Source organism: Thermobia domestica, chromosome 9 (genome assembly GCF_964235325.1).
Source record: "Thermobia domestica chromosome 9, izTheDome1.hap1.1, whole genome shotgun sequence".
NCBI lineage: Eukaryota > Metazoa > Arthropoda > Insecta > Zygentoma > Lepismatidae > Thermobia > Thermobia domestica.
The window spans coordinates 204,350,941-204,371,402 of record NC_137462.1 but is presented as its reverse complement, the minus strand read 5'-3'; the positions used below and the strand labels follow the sequence as shown (position 1 = coordinate 204,371,402).

General features: G+C 36.8%; 1 protein-coding gene across 2 annotated transcripts in view; it reads right to left on the bottom strand.

The window, feature by feature from the left end:
- The window catches only part of Xpd (general transcription and DNA repair factor IIH helicase subunit Xpd), a 75,956-nt gene that overhangs the window by 11,238 nt on the left and 44,256 nt on the right, over window positions 1-20,462 (bottom strand). For both annotated transcript variants that reach the window (XM_081725768.1, XM_081725767.1), the window contains exons 12-13: window positions 17,308-17,484; window positions 15,113-15,223 (exon numbers count right to left, since the gene is read on the bottom strand). In XM_081725768.1, coding sequence (XP_081581894.1) covers window positions 15,113-15,223; window positions 17,308-17,484 — 288 coding nt within the window. The remainder of the gene's footprint in view (window positions 1-15,112; window positions 15,224-17,307; window positions 17,485-20,462) is intronic.

The window sequence follows — 20,462 nt, the reverse complement described above, 5'->3', positions numbered from 1 at the left end:
CCCCCCCCTTTATAGATAAGCCTAAGCCGTCACATATTGTCTCAGTAATTGTGTAGATCCTACGGGAAAGGAATTTACGAAGACATAGTTATATTATTATGTTTCACTAAACACCATATTCCAACGTGATAACTTGGTGAATTTTGAGGTTAAAAGAAAAATATCCATGAATCCAGGCTACCAAGTTACTTCGCTTGAAACCACTTTTAGAAATAAAGAAAACTTACTTACAGTTCCGATGAGTTTGTATACAAGCAGAATCCAGTGTCGTCCTTACAAGCACCCGTTCATGTTTACCTTTCTTATTTATTTTGTGATGGATTTCATAGTTCCAGAATAAACAACTATCACTCACATCCTCCACAACATACAGTCCATTTTGAACCATTAACAGGCCATTAACTATCACGGTTCTTCCAAAAAATTCAGGATCCAATCATACAGAAATCAGACCTCGTCCATAATGCAGACAGACAACTTACAACATTGGGCTGCTTCGCTTCACTAATTCCCCTCGCTACTCGCTCCGTTCCGTTCAATAAATAGCACAAAAATTATCGCAAATTTTGCAATCGAACCTTTTTAAATCTTTTAGTAGTAAAAATCTGTTCTGGAGCGGCTTTCTTTATCACTTTATGCCGATAATATCTGACGGGCGATAACTGAGGATTGCTTTCTTAGGCTGACGCCATTACAGTACGACAACAATGTGACGTAACAGTCTGAAGATTGAAGATGAGCTAATTATCATAGAGTTCAAAGGAAAGCGACCAATTATAAATAATTCTGTAAATCTGTGCTGCTGACGTCACACAAGACAAGATTGAAGATGATGTACCAAAGCCAAGTGAATCTTGACGATTTTCTATCAAAATGGCTGAAAATCTAAAGAATTTTATGAAGAATAATTTTTGAATAAAAATTTTAAAGAAAATTTTGACAGAGTTTTCAGAATGATTGGAGATAGGAAAAACGTTCTACAGATAAAAATAAAAGAAATAAGCAGAATATTATTAAAGAAATATAGGAAATTAAGATAGAAATAAACAAAACATAGACATTAAATACGAAATAAAAAATCCTAAACCTATTTTAATGCACGTCCTAACTCAATCCTACCTTTTAATATTACGAGAAAATGAAATAACAACATTACATCCTTACATATCATATATATTATATATTATTTTACATTATTATACAGGGCGTTCGAAAATTTTCAACATGATAACTCCATGTTGGGAGGTATCATCTTCCGCGGTCCTTGAAAAAAAATTTTTTTCTTACATCATGAATACACTAACAGCATTTATCTACACTAAAAGAAAATAAACGACATTTATATTAATCTAAATCTCTTAACCTAATTAAAATCCTAAAATGTTTTATTTTCGCCTTCGAGCTTTTATGGATTCTCTGCCTCGCCAAGAAGTTGTCGTCGCTTGAGATCTGAACATCGAAAAAGTTTTAGGTTGTCGTAGCTTTGCACTCCAATATTCTCTCCTGATAATGTTTGAAGTTGAGCTGAATTCCTAAAAAGTTTAGTTACCAAATATGGTCCGAGATATGTGAACATGAATTTTGAGAATACCTTCTTTGGTACCGATGATAAGTAATGGGTCTTTAACATTACCAGAGAACCTTCTTTTATCTCATCTTTTCCTTTCTTCTTCTTGAATCAGGAAATCCATCTCGCAGTTCGCAATCTCCCCTACTGAGAACTGCGATATGCATTTCCCGTCCAGTTTTCATTCATTTGACTTCCGACTGACGTTGGTGCGAACGTCGGGTGAGATGGGTACGATCCCGCCACAGTCGCCATGTTCACCCCTGGGGAAGGTGTTGTATGGGGTACACTACCCCCTCCAGGTGGTGGTACACCCGATGCATATGGCGGACTGGCACGCATCCCACCAGAAGTTCCATTTCCATTTGGGAAAACCTGGGATCCACTTGGATAATTCCCGTATTCTCCACTATTTCCATAGCCATAGGCTACTCCTGGTCCCTCTCGGTATGGGTCATACCGCGGTCTTCCCGGGCCACGACCTCTCATGTTTCGGTTATAGGAATTTCCATTCCTCCATCGATTCCTGTAAGGATATCGTGATTTCCGATCTTCCGTACTGGAGGAATCTCGTGAATTACTCATCAGAGTTTTTTCCTTAGTCTCTTCGGTTTGTGAGGACGACTCCTTGGTTTGTTTCCCTCCTTTTCCAAACCTCTTTTGGACCACTACTTGTCGTACGAAAGGTTTCCTCCATTTTCTCTCAGTCACGGCTCCAGTGTGTTCTGGGTAACCCTCTAATTCGGTTAATTTTAAAATTAACTGTTGTGTGGACTTGGGTTCCACAGCTCTTAATATCTTAGACTCATTCGGAGGCAAACAGTCAAGCAGGATTTCGATTAGCTCCCCTTCATCCGGATGATGCACGACCGCATAATATTCCGCTATCACCTTCCAAGCGAAGTCTCTCAAACGAGGGTATTTCGTCCGGTCATAGCGCATGTTTTGTACAAATTTCTTCTGTAGGCGCTCCATCCGTAAAGAAAGAAAACTGTCTCTGAATAATCGAACAAAATCATCGAAGGTTCGTATTTGTTCTTCGACCGTTTTATACCAAGCTCTAGCCCCCTCTGTCAAACAACGTGGCAATAGTAATAATTTTTCTCGGTCAGAAGCCTCTAATAATTGAAAAGTTTGTTCCAAGTTTTCAAGGAATAGACTAGCTTGTCCGAATTCTCCTGTAAACATGGGTAAATTCCGAATTTCTGACAATCGGATGCTGATATGTTTGTTGCCGTTTGCTGTGTCCGCACGTCCATTGGTGTTCTGAGGAGTGCCACACTCTAATACGGGGCCCCTTTCCGTCGGTGACTTTTGTCCAAAAGTTACAAGGTTATTTAAATTTTGACCTAATGAAGATTTCTCGGAGATGGTAGTCCCCGCATGATTGCGCCCTTCCTCCAGAACTCCAACGCTCGTACGCACCCCACTCGGAACAACCTGAGCTGACATTAGTGGAACATGCGTGAGTTGGCAACACTGATGAGGCAGACAGGTCACACTTGTCAAAGGAACGCGCCTAATTACCCCTTCATTTCTCTTTCCATCAATTCTTTCATTCATCCGTCTCACCTCCTCATTTGGCATGTGACTGGGGAGTTGGGTGACATTTCCACAAATTGCATCTCTGGCCGTTGACAGGCACCCTGACACCGTCACTGTAGTGATGGTTGCAGTTTCCCCAACCGAAGATACTGGAACCTCCACTACAGCATCAGAATCTGAGCCATCTGAATCAACGGATCCAGTATACAAACGTTTCCTATTTCCCTTAGGTACTCTATTCATGACGCGGTTCGTAAGGGTCTGTACTTTGATCTCAAGTTGCCGATAGTCGTCTTTTTGTTGTGATTCGAGACGTGATATTTCCTTAGCTAGAGAGTCACACCTACGATTCACGGTGCATTCCGACAGACGCAACTCCTTTCCCACATCCGTTATGCGCTCATCCAATGTTTCGCGATAATTGGTGAAAGTGGACTGAAGGTCCTGGACGTCTTGACGTACCTCCTCCACGTCTTTACTTACACGCTCGAACTTCTCTGTGATAGTGGTATTTGTCTCTACCTTAAACTGTTCAAACCGGTTATTGAGATCTTGAATGCTATCAGTTACTTTAGAAAATCTGTCATTTATCTGCCCTAACGCAAAGTTTACATTTTCAAATCTAGTGTTTACATTAGCATTAACTTGTTCTAACTGAGTGTTCATATTAGCATTGACTTGTTCTAACTGAGTACTAACATTTCCAAATTTTTGATCAAATTTTAGACTTAATGTTTGAGTAAATTGCTGTAAAAGTTCAGCTAAGTTAGACGTGGACTGTGACTCTACCGATTCCTGCACTACAGTATCATTCTCTACCTCGGTCACCTGCGGAAGAACTACCAGTGAACCCCTCTCTGTGTCATTTTCTCCATTGGACGCCGGCAAGTCTACCTGTGCCGCACGTTTTACAGTACAATATTTGCAATACCACGGTTCCACACTTTGTTGCAGTTCGGTGACTTCCGTTTCCGACAATCCCTGGCATTGGGAATGAATCCACAATTGACAATCGTCACAAAAGACGCTTACTCCTTCTATTAGCTCGTCACAACAACTATACTTGTCCACAGACTGATTGGTCTCACTTAACTTTTTACACGACATATTTTCTCTTCCTTTTTACAAACTTTCATAAAATTCCCCGGATCTACCAATTACTCAGACAATATGCAACTATTCCTGCTCATCTATAAAGATTTACCACTTTCTTCGAACTCGCTTTTTTTTTTTTTTTTTGTGACCATCCTTCCTTGAGAATGATATAATCGAAACATTACAAGTTCCATCACCGGATATCATCCTGGCTGGCGTAGCCAAATTTGTTAGTAAATAATAAATTTTATTGCTTTAATTTGTTTATGTGTGTATGTATTCGTGTCTACTGTTGTTCTCAGATGTTCGCTTTCTCGGGACCAAGGTGCGTTTGAGTATATCACCAGTTTAACCAGCTACAAGTCTATGTGGCCATCACAGAAAAGTAGCTCGCAACCGGGGATGCACTCACTCGTTCCATAGTCATGGGAGAAAGGATCGAACTCAGAAGACCTGCCCTACAAGTGTATTATCTAAATGAAGTTTGCGCAACGGAAAAAAAAAATATAAATAAACTCGAAAATTTGGAAAGTAAATAAAAAAATAAATCTCAGGATTCGTGACATTCACTGATGGGTTCCCCGTAACGTTTCACTCATATCATTTTCCCCTCGATGATTCATTATCGGATTGACAGGAAGACGCACTATTGATCTCGACTAAATCATGTTTTACTATTTAAAAAAAAAAATCTACTCTACTGTATCTCTGTTATATGGAATAAAACATAATTGTCCACCTGAAGCTTTACTTGTTTTACCGAAGCTTTATACAGACGGTTTACATTGAGTTTAGGGGCACAACAATACATCGCATTACACTTTACAGAATCATTTTTACCGTGCGTGTCACAATTCGTGACCAACCATTTACAATATCACATGCACACCTACTCTCATGACTTTCAAATTTTATTTCACATATTCCCAATATTTATTACTTTTATTAAATAGTTACTCATTCTCGACTATCTTCAGGAAAGTGCCTCTCATTGGCATTCATATCTTTCATTTTAAAAAAAATCTTACGTTTTAGCTGTTCACAGCAGCTACAATTACTAGGCACCCTTTTTCTTATATTTATTCATTTCTTGCCTACACATTTTACAACAAAATACACATGAAAACACTAAATCCTTAACCTACACTAACCTAAGACACATTCACACTACACACTCACACCAACAAAATTATTTTATCACGTAAAAACGCTTTGGTTGGCAGTCCAGGCCACATTTCCTTTAATGAGATTCTGTTACAAAAAAAAAAAAAAAGTTATATGAATGTTCGCACGGTGTAGAAAACCAATTGCCCCTATCGGAAATTTATGACAAAACGACCCATCATGCTTCTTTTATCAAAGTACAGCTTCGGTTTCTTTCTCATACTTCACGGATACGTTAAGATTAAAAAAAAACGTTTTAAAAGAATAAAATATATTGAATATATGTTCTACACTGGAGAATGTCATTCCTATCCTAGTTGGTTAGCGTTGTTCTAATGTCCAGGCAAATGATGCATAGCCAAATAAAAAAAAAATCACAACAATAATAAAGAATACTGCATATAGCCTTTCACAAGATTTTTGCTTTCTTCGAATAACAGGAATTTCGATGGTCACTCTAAATGAAAATTTTACACTTGCATGTATATTCCGTCAGTATTTGCTCTGCCTGTTATTTCCCCCCCCCCCTTTATAGATAAGCCTAAGCCGTCACATATTGTCTCAGTAATTGTGTAGATCCTACGGGAAAGGAATTTACGAAGACATAGTTATATTATTATGTTTCACTAAACACCATATTCCAACGTGATAACTTGGTGAATTTTGAGGTTAAAAGAAAAATATCCATGAATCCAGGCTACCAAGTTACTTCGCTTGAAACCACTTTTAGAAATAAAGAAAACTTACTTACAGTTCCGATGAGTTTGTATACAAGCAGAATCCAGTGTCGTCCTTACAAGCACCCGTTCATGTTTACCTTTCTTATTTATTTTGTGATGGATTTCATAGTTCCAGAATAAACAACTATCACTCACATCCTCCACAACATACAGTCCATTTTGAACCATTAACAGGCCATTAACTATCACGGTTCTTCCAAAAAATTCAGGATCCAATCATACAGAAATCAGACCTCGTCCATAATGCAGACAGACAACTTACAACATTGGGCTGCTTCGCTTCACTAATTCCCCTCGCTACTCGCTCCGTTCCGTTCAATAAATAGCACAAAAATTATCGCAAATTTTGCAATCGAACCTTTTTAAATCTTTTAGTAGTAAAAATCTGTTCTGGAGCGGCTTTCTTTATCACTTTATGCCGATAATATCTGACGGGCGATAACTGAGGATTGCTTTCTTAGGCTGACGCCATTACAGTACGACAACAATGTGACGTAACAGTCTGAAGATTGAAGATGAGCTAATTATCATAGAGTTCAAAGGAAAGCGACCAATTATAAATAATTCTGTAAATCTGTGCTGCTGACGTCACACAAGACAAGATTGAAGATGATGTACCAAAGCCAAGTGAATCTTGACGATTTTCTATCAAAATGGCTGAAAATCTAAAGAATTTTATGAAGAATAATTTTTGAATAAAAATTTTAAAGAAAATTTTGACAGAGTTTTCAGAATGATTGGAGATAGGAAAAACGTTCTACAGATAAAAATAAAAGAAATAAGCAGAATATTATTAAAGAAATATAGGAAATTAAGATAGAAATAAACAAAACATAGACATTAAATACGAAATAAAAAATCCTAAACCTATTTTAATGCACGTCCTAACTCAATCCTACCTTTTAATATTACGAGAAAATGAAATAACAACATTACATCCTTACATATCATATATTATATATTATTTTACATTATTATACAGGGCGTTCGAAAATTTTCAACATGATAACTCCATGTTGGGAGGTATCATCTTCCGCGGTCCTTGAAAAAAAATTTTTTTCTTACATCATGAATACACTAACAGCATTTATCTACACTAAAAGAAAATAAACGACATTTATATTAATCTAAATCTCTTAACCTAATTAAAATCCTAAAATGTTTTATTTTCGCCTTCGAGCTTTTATGGATTCTCTGCCTCGCCAAGAAGTTGTCGTCGCTTGAGATCTGAACATCGAAAAAGTTTTAGGTTGTCGTAGCTTTGCACTCCAATATTCTCTCCTGATAATGTTTGAAGTTGAGCTGAATTCCTAAAAAGTTTAGTTACCAAATATGGTCCGAGATATGTGAACATGAATTTTGAGAATACCTTCTTTGGTACCGATGATAAGTAATGGGTCTTTAACATTACCAGAGAACCTTCTTTTATCTCATCTTTTCCTTTCTTCTTCTTGAATCAGGAAATCCATCTCGCAGTTCGCAATCTCCCCTACTGAGAACTGCGATATGCATTTCCCGTCCAGTTTTCATTCATTTGACTTCCGACTGACGTTGGTGCGAACGTCGGGTGAGATGGGTACGATCCCGCCACAGTCGCCATGTTCACCCCTGGGGAAGGTGTTGTATGGGGTACACTACCCCCTCCAGGTGGTGGTACACCCGATGCATATGGCGGACTGGCACGCATCCCACCAGAAGTTCCATTTCCATTTGGGAAAACCTGGGATCCACTTGGATAATTCCCGTATTCTCCACTATTTCCATAGCCATAGGCTACTCCTGGTCCCTCTCGGTATGGGTCATACCGCGGTCTTCCCGGGCCACGACCTCTCATGTTTCGGTTATAGGAATTTCCATTCCTCCATCGATTCCTGTAAGGATATCGTGATTTCCGATCTTCCGTACTGGAGGAATCTCGTGAATTACTCATCAGAGTTTTTTCCTTAGTCTCTTCGGTTTGTGAGGACGACTCCTTGGTTTGTTTCCCTCCTTTTCCAAACCTCTTTTGGACCACTACTTGTCGTACGAAAGGTTTCCTCCATTTTCTCTCAGTCACGGCTCCAGTGTGTTCTGGGTAACCCTCTAATTCGGTTAATTTTAAAATTAACTGTTGTGTGGACTTGGGTTCCACAGCTCTTAATATCTTAGACTCATTCGGAGGCAAACAGTCAAGCAGGATTTCGATTAGCTCCCCTTCATCCGGATGATGCACGACCGCATAATATTCCGCTATCACCTTCCAAGCGAAGTCTCTCAAACGAGGGTATTTCGTCCGGTCATAGCGCATGTTTTGTACAAATTTCTTCTGTAGGCGCTCCATCCGTAAAGAAAGAAAACTGTCTCTGAATAATCGAACAAAATCATCGAAGGTTCGTATTTGTTCTTCGACCGTTTTATACCAAGCTCTAGCCCCCTCTGTCAAACAACGTGGCAATAGTAATAATTTTTCTCGGTCAGAAGCCTCTAATAATTGAAAAGTTTGTTCCAAGTTTTCAAGGAATAGACTAGCTTGTCCGAATTCTCCTGTAAACATGGGTAAATTCCGAATTTCTGACAATCGGATGCTGATATGTTTGTTGCCGTTTGCTGTGTCCGCACGTCCATTGGTGTTCTGAGGAGTGCCACACTCTAATACGGGGCCCCTTTCCGTCGGTGACTTTTGTCCAAAAGTTACAAGGTTATTTAAATTTTGACCTAATGAAGATTTCTCGGAGATGGTAGTCCCCGCATGATTGCGCCCTTCCTCCAGAACTCCAACGCTCGTACGCACCCCACTCGGAACAACCTGAGCTGACATTAGTGGAACATGCGTGAGTTGGCAACACTGATGAGGCAGACAGGTCACACTTGTCAAAGGAACGCGCCTAATTACCCCTTCATTTCTCTTTCCATCAATTCTTTCATTCATCCGTCTCACCTCCTCATTTGGCATGTGACTGGGGAGTTGGGTGACATTTCCACAAATTGCATCTCTGGCCGTTGACAGGCACCCTGACACCGTCACTGTAGTGATGGTTGCAGTTTCCCCAACCGAAGATACTGGAACCTCCACTACAGCATCAGAATCTGAGCCATCTGAATCAACGGATCCAGTATACAAACGTTTCCTATTTCCCTTAGGTACTCTATTCATGACGCGGTTCGTAAGGGTCTGTACTTTGATCTCAAGTTGCCGATAGTCGTCTTTTTGTTGTGATTCGAGACGTGATATTTCCTTAGCTAGAGAGTCACACCTACGATTCACGGTGCATTCCGACAGACGCAACTCCTTTCCCACATCCGTTATGCGCTCATCCAATGTTTCGCGATAATTGGTGAAAGTGGACTGAAGGTCCTGGACGTCTTGACGTACCTCCTCCACGTCTTTACTTACACGCTCGAACTTCTTTGTGATAGTGGTATTTGTCTCTACCTTAAACTGTTCAAACCGGTTATTGAGATCTTGAATGCTATCAGTTACTTTAGAAAATCTGTCATTTATCTGCCCTAACGCAAAGTTTACATTTTCAAATCTAGTGTTTACATTAGCATTAACTTGTTCTAACTGAGTGTTCATATTAGCATTGACTTGTTCTAACTGAGTACTAACATTTCCAAATTTTTGATCAAATTTTAGACTTAATGTTTGAGTAAATTGCTGTAAAAGTTCAGCTAAGTTAGACGTGGACTGTGACTCTACCGATTCCTGCACTACAGTATCATTCTCTACCTCGGTCACCTGCGGAAGAACTACCAGTGAACCCCTCTCTGTGTCATTTTCTCCATTGGACGCCGGCAAGTCTACCTGTGCCGCACGTTTTACAGTACAATATTTGCAATACCACGGTTCCACACTTTGTTGCAGTTCGGTGACTTCCGTTTCCGACAATCCCTGGCATTGGGAATGAATCCACAATTGACAATCGTCACAAAAGACGCTTACTCCTTCTATTAGCTCGTCACAACAACTATACTTGTCCACAGACTGATTGGTCTCACTTAACTTTTTACACGACATATTTTCTCTTCCTTTTTACAAACTTTCATAAAATTCCCCGGATCTACCAATTACTCAGACAATATGCAACTATTCCTGCTCATCTATAAAGATTTACCACTTTCTTCGAACTCGCTTTTTTTTTTTTTTTTTTTTTTTGTGACCATCCTTCCTTGAGAATGATATAATCGAAACATTACAAGTTCCATCACCGGATATCATCCTGGCTGGCGTAGCCAAATTTGTTAGTAAATAATAAATTTTATTGCTTTAATTTGTTTATGTGTGTATGTATTCGTGTCTACTGTTGTTCTCAGATGTTCGCTTTCTCGGGACCAAGGTGCGTTTGAGTATATCACCAGTTTAACCAGCTACAAGTCTATGTGGCCATCACAGAAAAGTAGCTCGCAACCGGGGATGCACTCACTCGTTCCATAGTCATGGGAGAAAGGATCGAACTCAGAAGACCTGCCCTACAAGTGTATTATCTAAATGAAGTTTGCGCAACGGAAAAAAAAAATATAAATAAACTCGAAAATTTGGAAAGTAAATAAAAAAATAAATCTCAGGATTCGTGACATTCACTGATGGGTTCCCCGTAACGTTTCACTCATATCATTTTCCCCTCGATGATTCATTATCGGATTGACAGGAAGACGCACTATTGATCTCGACTAAATCATGTTTTACTATTTAAAAAAAAAAATCTACTCTACTGTATCTCTGTTATATGGAATAAAACATAATTGTCCACCTGAAGCTTTACTTGTTTTACCGAAGCTTTATACAGACGGTTTACATTGAGTTTAGGGGCACAACAATACATCGCATTACACTTTACAGAATCATTTTTACCGTGCGTGTCACAATTCGTGACCAACCATTTACAATATCACATGCACACCTACTCTCATGACTTTCAAATTTTATTTCACATATTCCCAATATTTATTACTTTTATTAAATAGTTACTCATTCTCGACTATCTTCAGGAAAGTGCCTCTCATTGGCATTCATATCTTTCATTTAAAAAAAAAATCTTACGTTTTAGCTGTTCACAGCAGCTACAATTACTAGGCACCCTTTTTCTTATATTTATTCATTTCTTGCCTACACATTTTACAACAAAATACACATGAAATCACTAAATCCTTAACCTACACTAACCTAAGACACATTCACACTACACACTCACACCAACAAAATTATTTTATCACGTAAAAACGCTTTGGTTGGCACTCCAGGCCACATTTCCTTTAATGAGATTCTGTTACAAAAAAAAAAAAAAAGTTATATGAATGTTCGCACGGTGTAGAAAACCAATTGCCCCTATCGGAAATTTATGACAAAACGACCCATCATGCTTCTTTTATCAAAGTACAGCTTCGGTTTCTTTCTCATACTTCACGGATACGTTAAGGTTAAAAAAAACGTTTTAAAAGAATAAAATATATTGAATATATGTTCTACACTGGAGAATGTCATTCCTATCCTAGTTGGTTAGCGTTGTTCTAATGTCCAGCCAAATGATGCATAGCCAAATAAAAAAAAAATCACAACAATAATAAAGAATACTGCATATAGCCTTTCACAAGATTTTTGCTTTCTTCGAATAACAGGAATTTCGATGGTCACTCTAAATGAAAATTTTACACTTGCATGTATATTCCGTCAGTATTTGCTCTGCCTGTTATTTCCCCCCCCCCCCTTTATAGATAAGCCTAAGCCGTCACATATTGTCTCAGTAATTGTGTAGATCCTACGGGAAAGGAATTTACGAAGACATAGTTATATTATTATGTTTCACTAAACACCATATTCCAACGTGATAACTTGGTGAATTTTGAGGTTAAAAGAAAAATATCCATGAATCCAGGCTACCAAGTTACTTCGCTTGAAACCACTTTTAGAAATAAAGAAAACTTACTTACAGTTCCGATGAGTTTGTATACAAGCAGAATCCAGTGTCGTCCTTACAAGCACCCGTTCATGTTTACCTTTCTTATTTATTTTGTGATGGATTTCATAGTTCCAGAATAAACAACTATCACTCACATCCTCCACAACATACAGTCCATTTTGAACCATTAACAGGCCATTAACTATCACGGTTCTTCCAAAAAATTCAGGATCCAATCATACAGAAATCAGACCTCGTCCATAATGCAGACAGACAACTTACAACATTGGGCTGCTTCGCTTCACTAATTCCCCTCGCTACTCGCTCCGTTCCGTTCAATAAATAGCACAAAAATTATCGCAAATTTTGCAATCGAACCTTTTTAAATCTTTTAGTAGTAAAAATCTGTTCTGGAGCGGCTTTCTTTATCACTTTATGCCGATAATATCTGACGGGCGATAACTGAGGATTGCTTTCTTAGGCTGACGCCATTACAGTACGACAACAATGTGACGTAACAGTCTGAAGATTGAAGATGAGCTAATTATCATAGAGTTCAAAGGAAAGCGACCAATTATAAATAATTCTGTAAATCTGTGCTGCTGACGTCACACAAGACAAGATTGAAGATGATGTACCAAAGCCAAGTGAATCTTGACGATTTTCTATCAAAATGGCTGAAAATCTAAAGAATTTTATGAAGAATAATTTTTGAATAAAAATTTTAAAGAAAATTTTGACAGAGTTTTCAGAATGATTGGAGATAAGAAAAACGTTCTACAGATAAAAATAAAAGAAATAAGCAGAATATTATTAAAGAAATATAGGAAATTAAGATAGAAATAAACAAAACATAGACATTAAATACGAAATAAAAAATCCTAAACCTATTTTAATGCACGTCCTAACTCAATCCTACCTTTTAATATTACGAGAAAATGAAATAACAACATTACATCCTTACATATCATATATTATATATTATTTTACATTATTATACAGGGCGTTCGAAAATTTTCAACATGATAACTCCATGTTGGGAGGTATCATTGATATCTCAAAATCCTGACACTAGCACCTTTTTCACACATTGACTCACCTTAAATATCTTTTTGGTGGAGAATCGGTATGTTTCCATTTCAAATGTCCACTATGTTTCACGTGTTTAGGGATACGTCCAGGACTCTCCATCTGTATCGGCACCTCCCACAAAAGCATGTTCTTCTTCAGCGAAACGTGCCAAGTGGTCCAGGCATGTCAATTGCTGTCTTTATTTTTGGCAATCATCAAACACCCACTTTACGAAATGTCATTTTTCATGCACCACTCACACAATGTACTGTACGAAATGTTGAATATCTTTGACAATGTTCGAGAATGGATTTGAAGGTCTTTACGATACGAACTCTCTCTTTAATGGCCTTGATATTCTGTTCGCTTTATGCTGTTACTGCATGCCTGGCACGTGGCAAATCCGGAAGGTTCACACGACCCTTCTTAAAGAATATGCACCACCTAGAGATATTGCTACAGTCTATTGAGACTTCCATATACACACACGCCATTTCCCTGTAGTTTTCAATACTCCCACTTCCACTCCAAAAAAAAATACACCTTTTTACTCTTCTCAAGTAGATGATTGTTAAGATTAAGATTGCATAGTTATAAATAAATTAGGTGTGAGCTAGATACATTCATAAAACGTTATTTAAATGGTATACTACTGTTATTTTACTAGCCTATGTGCAGTATAATCCAATATTTCACACATGCGAATAATTGTCTCGTATAACGTAAGCCGACTATCCTAGGGGAAAAAAGATGGGGAGGGGGAAGAAAAAAATATAAAGTATACAAACCATAACGAATAAATTTTCTTGCTAAATGCTAATTCATCCTGCTAAATCAATGTGTTTTCTGATGTAAACTGTGTGTGTGTGTGTGTGTGTGAATACTTAAAAAATATCTTCTAAATCCAAACATAAGTAATATCAAATGTACGTTTCTTTCTTGAGGATAATCAAAATTAACTGACTTGGTAACACTAACCCTACACACTGGCAAAAAGTTACTTGTAGCGGTTCCTGGCTACTTGCTATGTTAATAAAAAGAGTATCATCTACTTTTTCGACCGTGTTAACGACACCGATTCTAAGCCAAGAGGGATTTTTAAAACAAGAAAACAAAATTTAAGAAGCTGGCTTACAATAAGGTAAATACGGTAATTATGAAGTATGAATATAAAAATTTCACAATAAAGTTTCAGAGCCTATGCTAGTACTTTGCAACTGTTGATGACCAAAAATTGTTTATAATGTGAAATTAATGCTATGATATTCTCTTACAGAACATATGATTTGATAAAGAGACATCATTTCTGGCCTTTTAAATATCAGTCATCCATGACATTCTGGTTCCCATTATCACATATTTTTAAAGTATCTGTGTCCCGGCCGCCAAAAACACACTGATTCTCATTGTCATGGACTCTCACATGGAAGAAAAGGCAAACATCAAGTTTTAATGTTAAGTTAGGGAAATCAGCAACACAAACTTAGGAGATGATCAGAAGTGTTTGCCACAAGAACGTCATATCTTGTAGTCATGTGCTTGAATTGTACTCCCAATTTCGTAATGGACGTGAAGATGTTGAAGGAGTACATCCTTCATTACGCGGACGGTCATGCGAGAGTGATTGTAATACGTCACGAAGACAATTCACATTATTCTCTAAACGATTGGTTGACGTAGTCCACTTCTGGGGTCATCAGAAAGCCTTCACGTCCATCATGACCATAATAATTCTGACCATCTGCTAAGTCTCGATCGCTGACATTTCTAACTTACAGCAAAACTTGATATTCGTCATTTGTTCCATATATAAGAATCCGTGACAATAGGAACCATCGTATCTTCGATGACCAACGTTTAGGACACAGGTGCTCTTTTTACCGAATCTTCACATCTCCTGCAAAAGAAGAATTAATTTTACATGATAAACGATTCTGTCATTAACAGTTACAGAGTACCAGCATCAGTCCTGGAACTTCATTGTCAAACTTTGTATGAAACAGGTTAACTATATAGGTTGTTTCAATTATATATATTCGAACAAGTTTACTCACTTTGTCAGCGAAGATCATAATACCGTAATCTGTTTTCCCTCGTAGAGCTCTGCCGACACACTGTGCTGCATGACGCATTGCATCGAAAGTTAAGAAGTCATTTTCACGAATCTAAAAAACAGTATACAGAAAACTATATTATATAAGATCCATAATGCAAGTGTTTAATTTTACCATTTATCGATTTGCTTACACTAACAAACTAATTTTTTATAATATACACTTAAAAATTACTAAGACTATTCCCTGAAAAGAGTATCGCATATTACAATATTCTAACATTGAGAATTCAAAACCTTTACACCTTGTTCCTTGTAACATGTCATCGAAGAATCCATAAATAAATATTATTAAGTTATTAACAGAAATGAAATGGACGACACTGCGTTATCTGTGTTTCTAAAGTAGATCTACGCCGACATCTAAATCTCTTAAATGTACAAAATACGATACAGAAATTAATGTTTGTCTGTTCGGAGTTCATAATTTCTTTTCAGCATCAAGATTGTATTAATAAGGAGACGGACCTACAGATAAAAGTAGAATCTGAACCATGTGTATCTCCAACTAAAAAATTGAATCCGAGCCTTCAGCATCAAAATTGAGAACGCTAACATTTAGCTATGAGGAAGTTTTTTTATGTAGAAACAATTATTTCGTTCCCCCCTTCACTGGCGTACGTTAAGTAGCTTGAAAATTTCATGTTTCAGGAATAAATCAACAACTATGGTTCAAGAAGTGCACGCACCGCACACCATCAATACTTACTATTATAAATGGATGCTCGTTTATTTAATTATTTCAGTGCTTACACAGCCCAACTTAGTGAAACAGACAGTATTTGCAACATATTGTTTATTATTGAACAGTTCATCACAAAAGCATATGACGCCATAATTGAAGATGTGCATATTTCTTGATAATAGGAATCACCTCAATAACAGTATTTATTTAAATTTTAGGAATCTTCAATTAACAGTATTTCGATAGTATTTAAAAAATCACACAGAGATCATAAGATGAATCTTTCAATTTCCTAATTTTTGAGAAACATGAAAAAATGTATAAAGAATTGACAAACATTCTTACAAAGAAACTAAAGAAAAGAAATTTTTGCAATTAAGGTAACATGAACTGCATAGTTTATGTAGTTTTGTAGTTATACATTCCTTAAGAAAATTCAAGGAGTGTGTCTGCTTTGTTTACGCTCGTGAAAATAGAACATTTATTAATGGAACTCAAAAACTTTTGAGAGAAAAGTAAGTATTTGCTTATTAGTAAAGATTTACAGAACACATATTCCACCTCTCATTGAAAGTTTAAAATAGAAAGTTTGGAATATAAGTTAACTTAATAATCTCCTACTTTATTGTGAACGGACTAGTACTCTAAAATTTGTGTCCACTGGTCATCATTTAGGCTTAAACAAAATGACATCATCAATGTAGCATTTGATTTTACTTTACCACAGATAAAGCCTGGAAAACTTTGGTTAAAAGGAATAATCACTAACTCTTTTTATGTCCTGGGAATCTTTATCGAATGATTATTTTACTAGAATGTTCGTCACCTAATTTAATAACACTAATTGAAAAACGTGGCATTCACAAAGATTATCAGATATTATTTACCCTAGTCCTTTTCAAAGAAAACACTACAGCACATAAAAAAAAAAAAAAAAAAAAAAAAAAAAGCACTTGTTAGTTACCAACTTATTTTTGGATTGTTCAGGAAATCTTTTCAAAACAAACAATACATACAAGCCACAGCTAAAACTAATTTCGCAGCATTCTAAAAATTTGTAGAATGCAAGTTTGAACATATTTTTTTTTTAAATGTTACATTTTTAGCCTAAAACACAAGTTAATATATATATATATATATTTTCGTATATTGCGCACCAAAACTTCACCCATTCCATTTGTGTGTATTATTCAATCACCTCTTGGTTGGAGACAACTATGCAATGTGACGGATTAAGCAGTTTAAGTTATCGATTAACACTGAAGTAATCGAAAGTGGTCCCACGAAACCGTTTGTAGTTATGTACAAATTTTTAGAACGCTTATAAGTAAGACTTTAACTACATAATACGCGTTCAATAGTACTTTTAACCAAAGATACAAGTCATTAGCCAGAACTATATTCACATTCTTGAACTGAAGGAGTATCAATCTGCAAATATACATACGTACCTGAAATTGATCTCTTAAATACTCCAGACGCGCACGCAGAATACGTGATTGCGTGTACACGTAAGGAACTCCAAACATCAAAACAGCACGACCAAGATGGTGGTCAAAATCGACACCTTCTGATACTTTACCTCGAGCAACGGATAATAATACTGCACCACGACCACTTTCACATGCCTATAAAAAATTATAAATATAGTTAAAACTTCTTTCAGTGACCACCTCTCTTTATCATTTGCTGCAAGAACCAGTGGGAAACATCGTAAGAATAATGTCTTTTGAACCCTTATTGAATGACCACACATCACCTCAATTACTGTGCGGTGAAGCAAAGTATGTATACCTTCTCTTAAGCGACCAATCCTTGTTTCCGTCTATGAAACAAAAATTGATACATCAAGACTACATAGTCAGGCTTCACATCATTACCCCCCCCCCCCTTCACTTGTTAGTTGTGTTTTATTTTCCAGAACAAGCCAATTCGTGTCGAAATAGAACTGAATACACGGGTAGCGTATGATATGCGTATACCAGGGGGTGCCGAATTTAATTATTAAATTGAATTCAAATATTATTGATTTGCATGTCTTTATTCTATATAGTAATTGTAGTTCCTGAAAATTACACTAAATTAAACCACGAGAATAATCTACTACACAAACTGTGAGAAAGACAGTGAAGAGAAATTGGTTTAGACTTCCTCAGTGTGATAATTGGGAGCCAAAGGCTCTCTATTATGAAACTTTTTTAGGAAACATGCAATGTTTTGTACATGGAACTGCCTATAAAAGCCTGTCAGATTTTGACAGGCATTGTACAGGCGCCTGTTTCGGCGAAAACACATGTAAAGATAATATTTCAGGCACATTGTCTTCAGGTGATATGCATGTCGAAAAAATATTAAACTTCTGTTGGAAATTTTGCACGGAAACAAGCGTAGTACAGAGCCTGTACATTAAAATGAGAACATGCAATGTACACGTAGTCACTCACATGCAAGTAACTGGAGGGAATATGTGTATGTAAAGTACCTTGAATGGATTGTTGATAACACTCGCAATACAGTAAGAATGAAAAGTACATGTAATGTACTGTTTATCAACATGTAATGTACATGTGTGACATTCGCATTACATGTAAATACTACGTATTAGCGTACAGCATGGAAAATGCATGATGTAGAATATGTCATTTTACATTTATCATTTTCGTGTACATGCGAAGTGTGTAACACCCCTACGTGCAGTGTATAGGCAATGTATAGGTGAACGGGAACATGCAATGATCATGATTGCCAATAAATGGATTAAACAGATATGTGTGGTAAACAAGGTGGATTGGAGCTAAACATTCACGTTATAGGCACAGGAGACATTCAATATTCAGGCACAAGTCTCTAATTCGACATTCGCTATGCAAGATTCTGACACATGTATAATACGTGGGATTACAACTGAATACATTGCCTGCATTATCTCCGTGTACATGCGAAGTGTGAACCCACCTATATGCAATATACAGGTAAACTGAAAATGCAATGATCATGATTGCCAATAAATGGGTTAAACAGGTGCATGCAATGAACAAGGTTGATTGTAGTGAATCATAAATGTTACAGGTGTAGGAAACATGTAATATTCAGGCACCAAGTCTCCAGTTTGTCATGCACATATGCAAGGTCCTCAGACATTTATAGCACTTAATGCGATTTACTTTACATGTATATTCCGCTAGCACGCCCACTAATTCGCTAACACCCGTATTTCACATGTACTGTATTTAACATGTCAATTACATTTTTATCAAATGAAAAGCAGTTGTCGTCAGATCCTTATGAGGTAACGTATATGTCAACTACATGGAATATGCCGGTTACATACATGTCTTTCCACTCTACATGTTTACACGCATTTTTCATGTTGCAAGGTTGCTACCCTATCAACATGAAAACTAACTGTTTCCGAAAAATGAACATGCAATAATCGTGAAAAAAATCGATACCTGTCTCATGCGTTTAAAAGTGTTCCATGTTCAGGCGCATGTACAGGCGCCTGTAAACCACCTGCATTTTCTGTCTGGGCTGAAAAAGACTAAGGCAATTACATAAGATGATAATTTTACGAATTGGGATGACAGGGCGTGGATTCATGACTTATTTTACACGCTTGAGGCTCATTTGACAAAGTAATTGCCCGAGAAAAATATATCAAGCTGACAGATTACAATTAATTTCTTCTTTTCCCGATCGCTTGGCCGACACGTGCATCATTCCGTTTCCTCCCTGTGAGCAGATGATTAATGGGACGTCAAAAATGGAACTTTTTTGTTACCTTGTATAACATGATGATTTCCCTAGGTGCTTTAAAAAAATCACCCCATCTGTAGCTTAAAATTTTCTTATTAATATTTAACTCTGTGAAACCTTATGTGTTTTTACATTCTAATTCATGAAAATCCCGATTTTGCGTGCACATTTTATAAACTACATATAAAAGTTAAACGCATAGAAAATTTCTGTAATCTATTAACAATTTCTCTGTAAACATCAATTTTAAATTATATTTTAATTTACGTAATCTATGGATTTTTCGGAATTGTTTGATTTCTGTCAATGTGCCTTTTTCTTCTAGTTTTTGAGATTACAGTTTGGAAGTAACCAAGATACGTAACCATTTTCGTAATGTGTTGATATTACAACTGTATTTACTCAAAGACGAAGTATTAGCTAAGGAGACTGCAGAATGTAGCAATTGAAAATTTATCCTGTTACTTCTGCACATATTTGACATTTGTTTGAAAACACAAATTATTAAGGTAATAAGCTCAAAAATCATTATATGTCCAGTTTACAAGTCCATTATTGGTTGTTTGTAGCTTGTTCGTAAGTAGTTTGCATACATCATCATAGAATCCAGATAGAATATGCGGAGTCTTTTTTGTTAATTTATCCATTAAATATATGTGTTATTTTGGTGTATATCTGGGAAAAGACATCCATATTAATCTAACCATGGTTGGCTCACTGTTAGACTTAATTCTGCTCCAATGTACTGTATTTTTCCAGAAAATAGTACTTTTTTTCTTTCTATTATGCAAGAATACATTTTGGTTTATCAAAAAGTTACAACTTCTTTTGTATCTTCAATAATTAATAT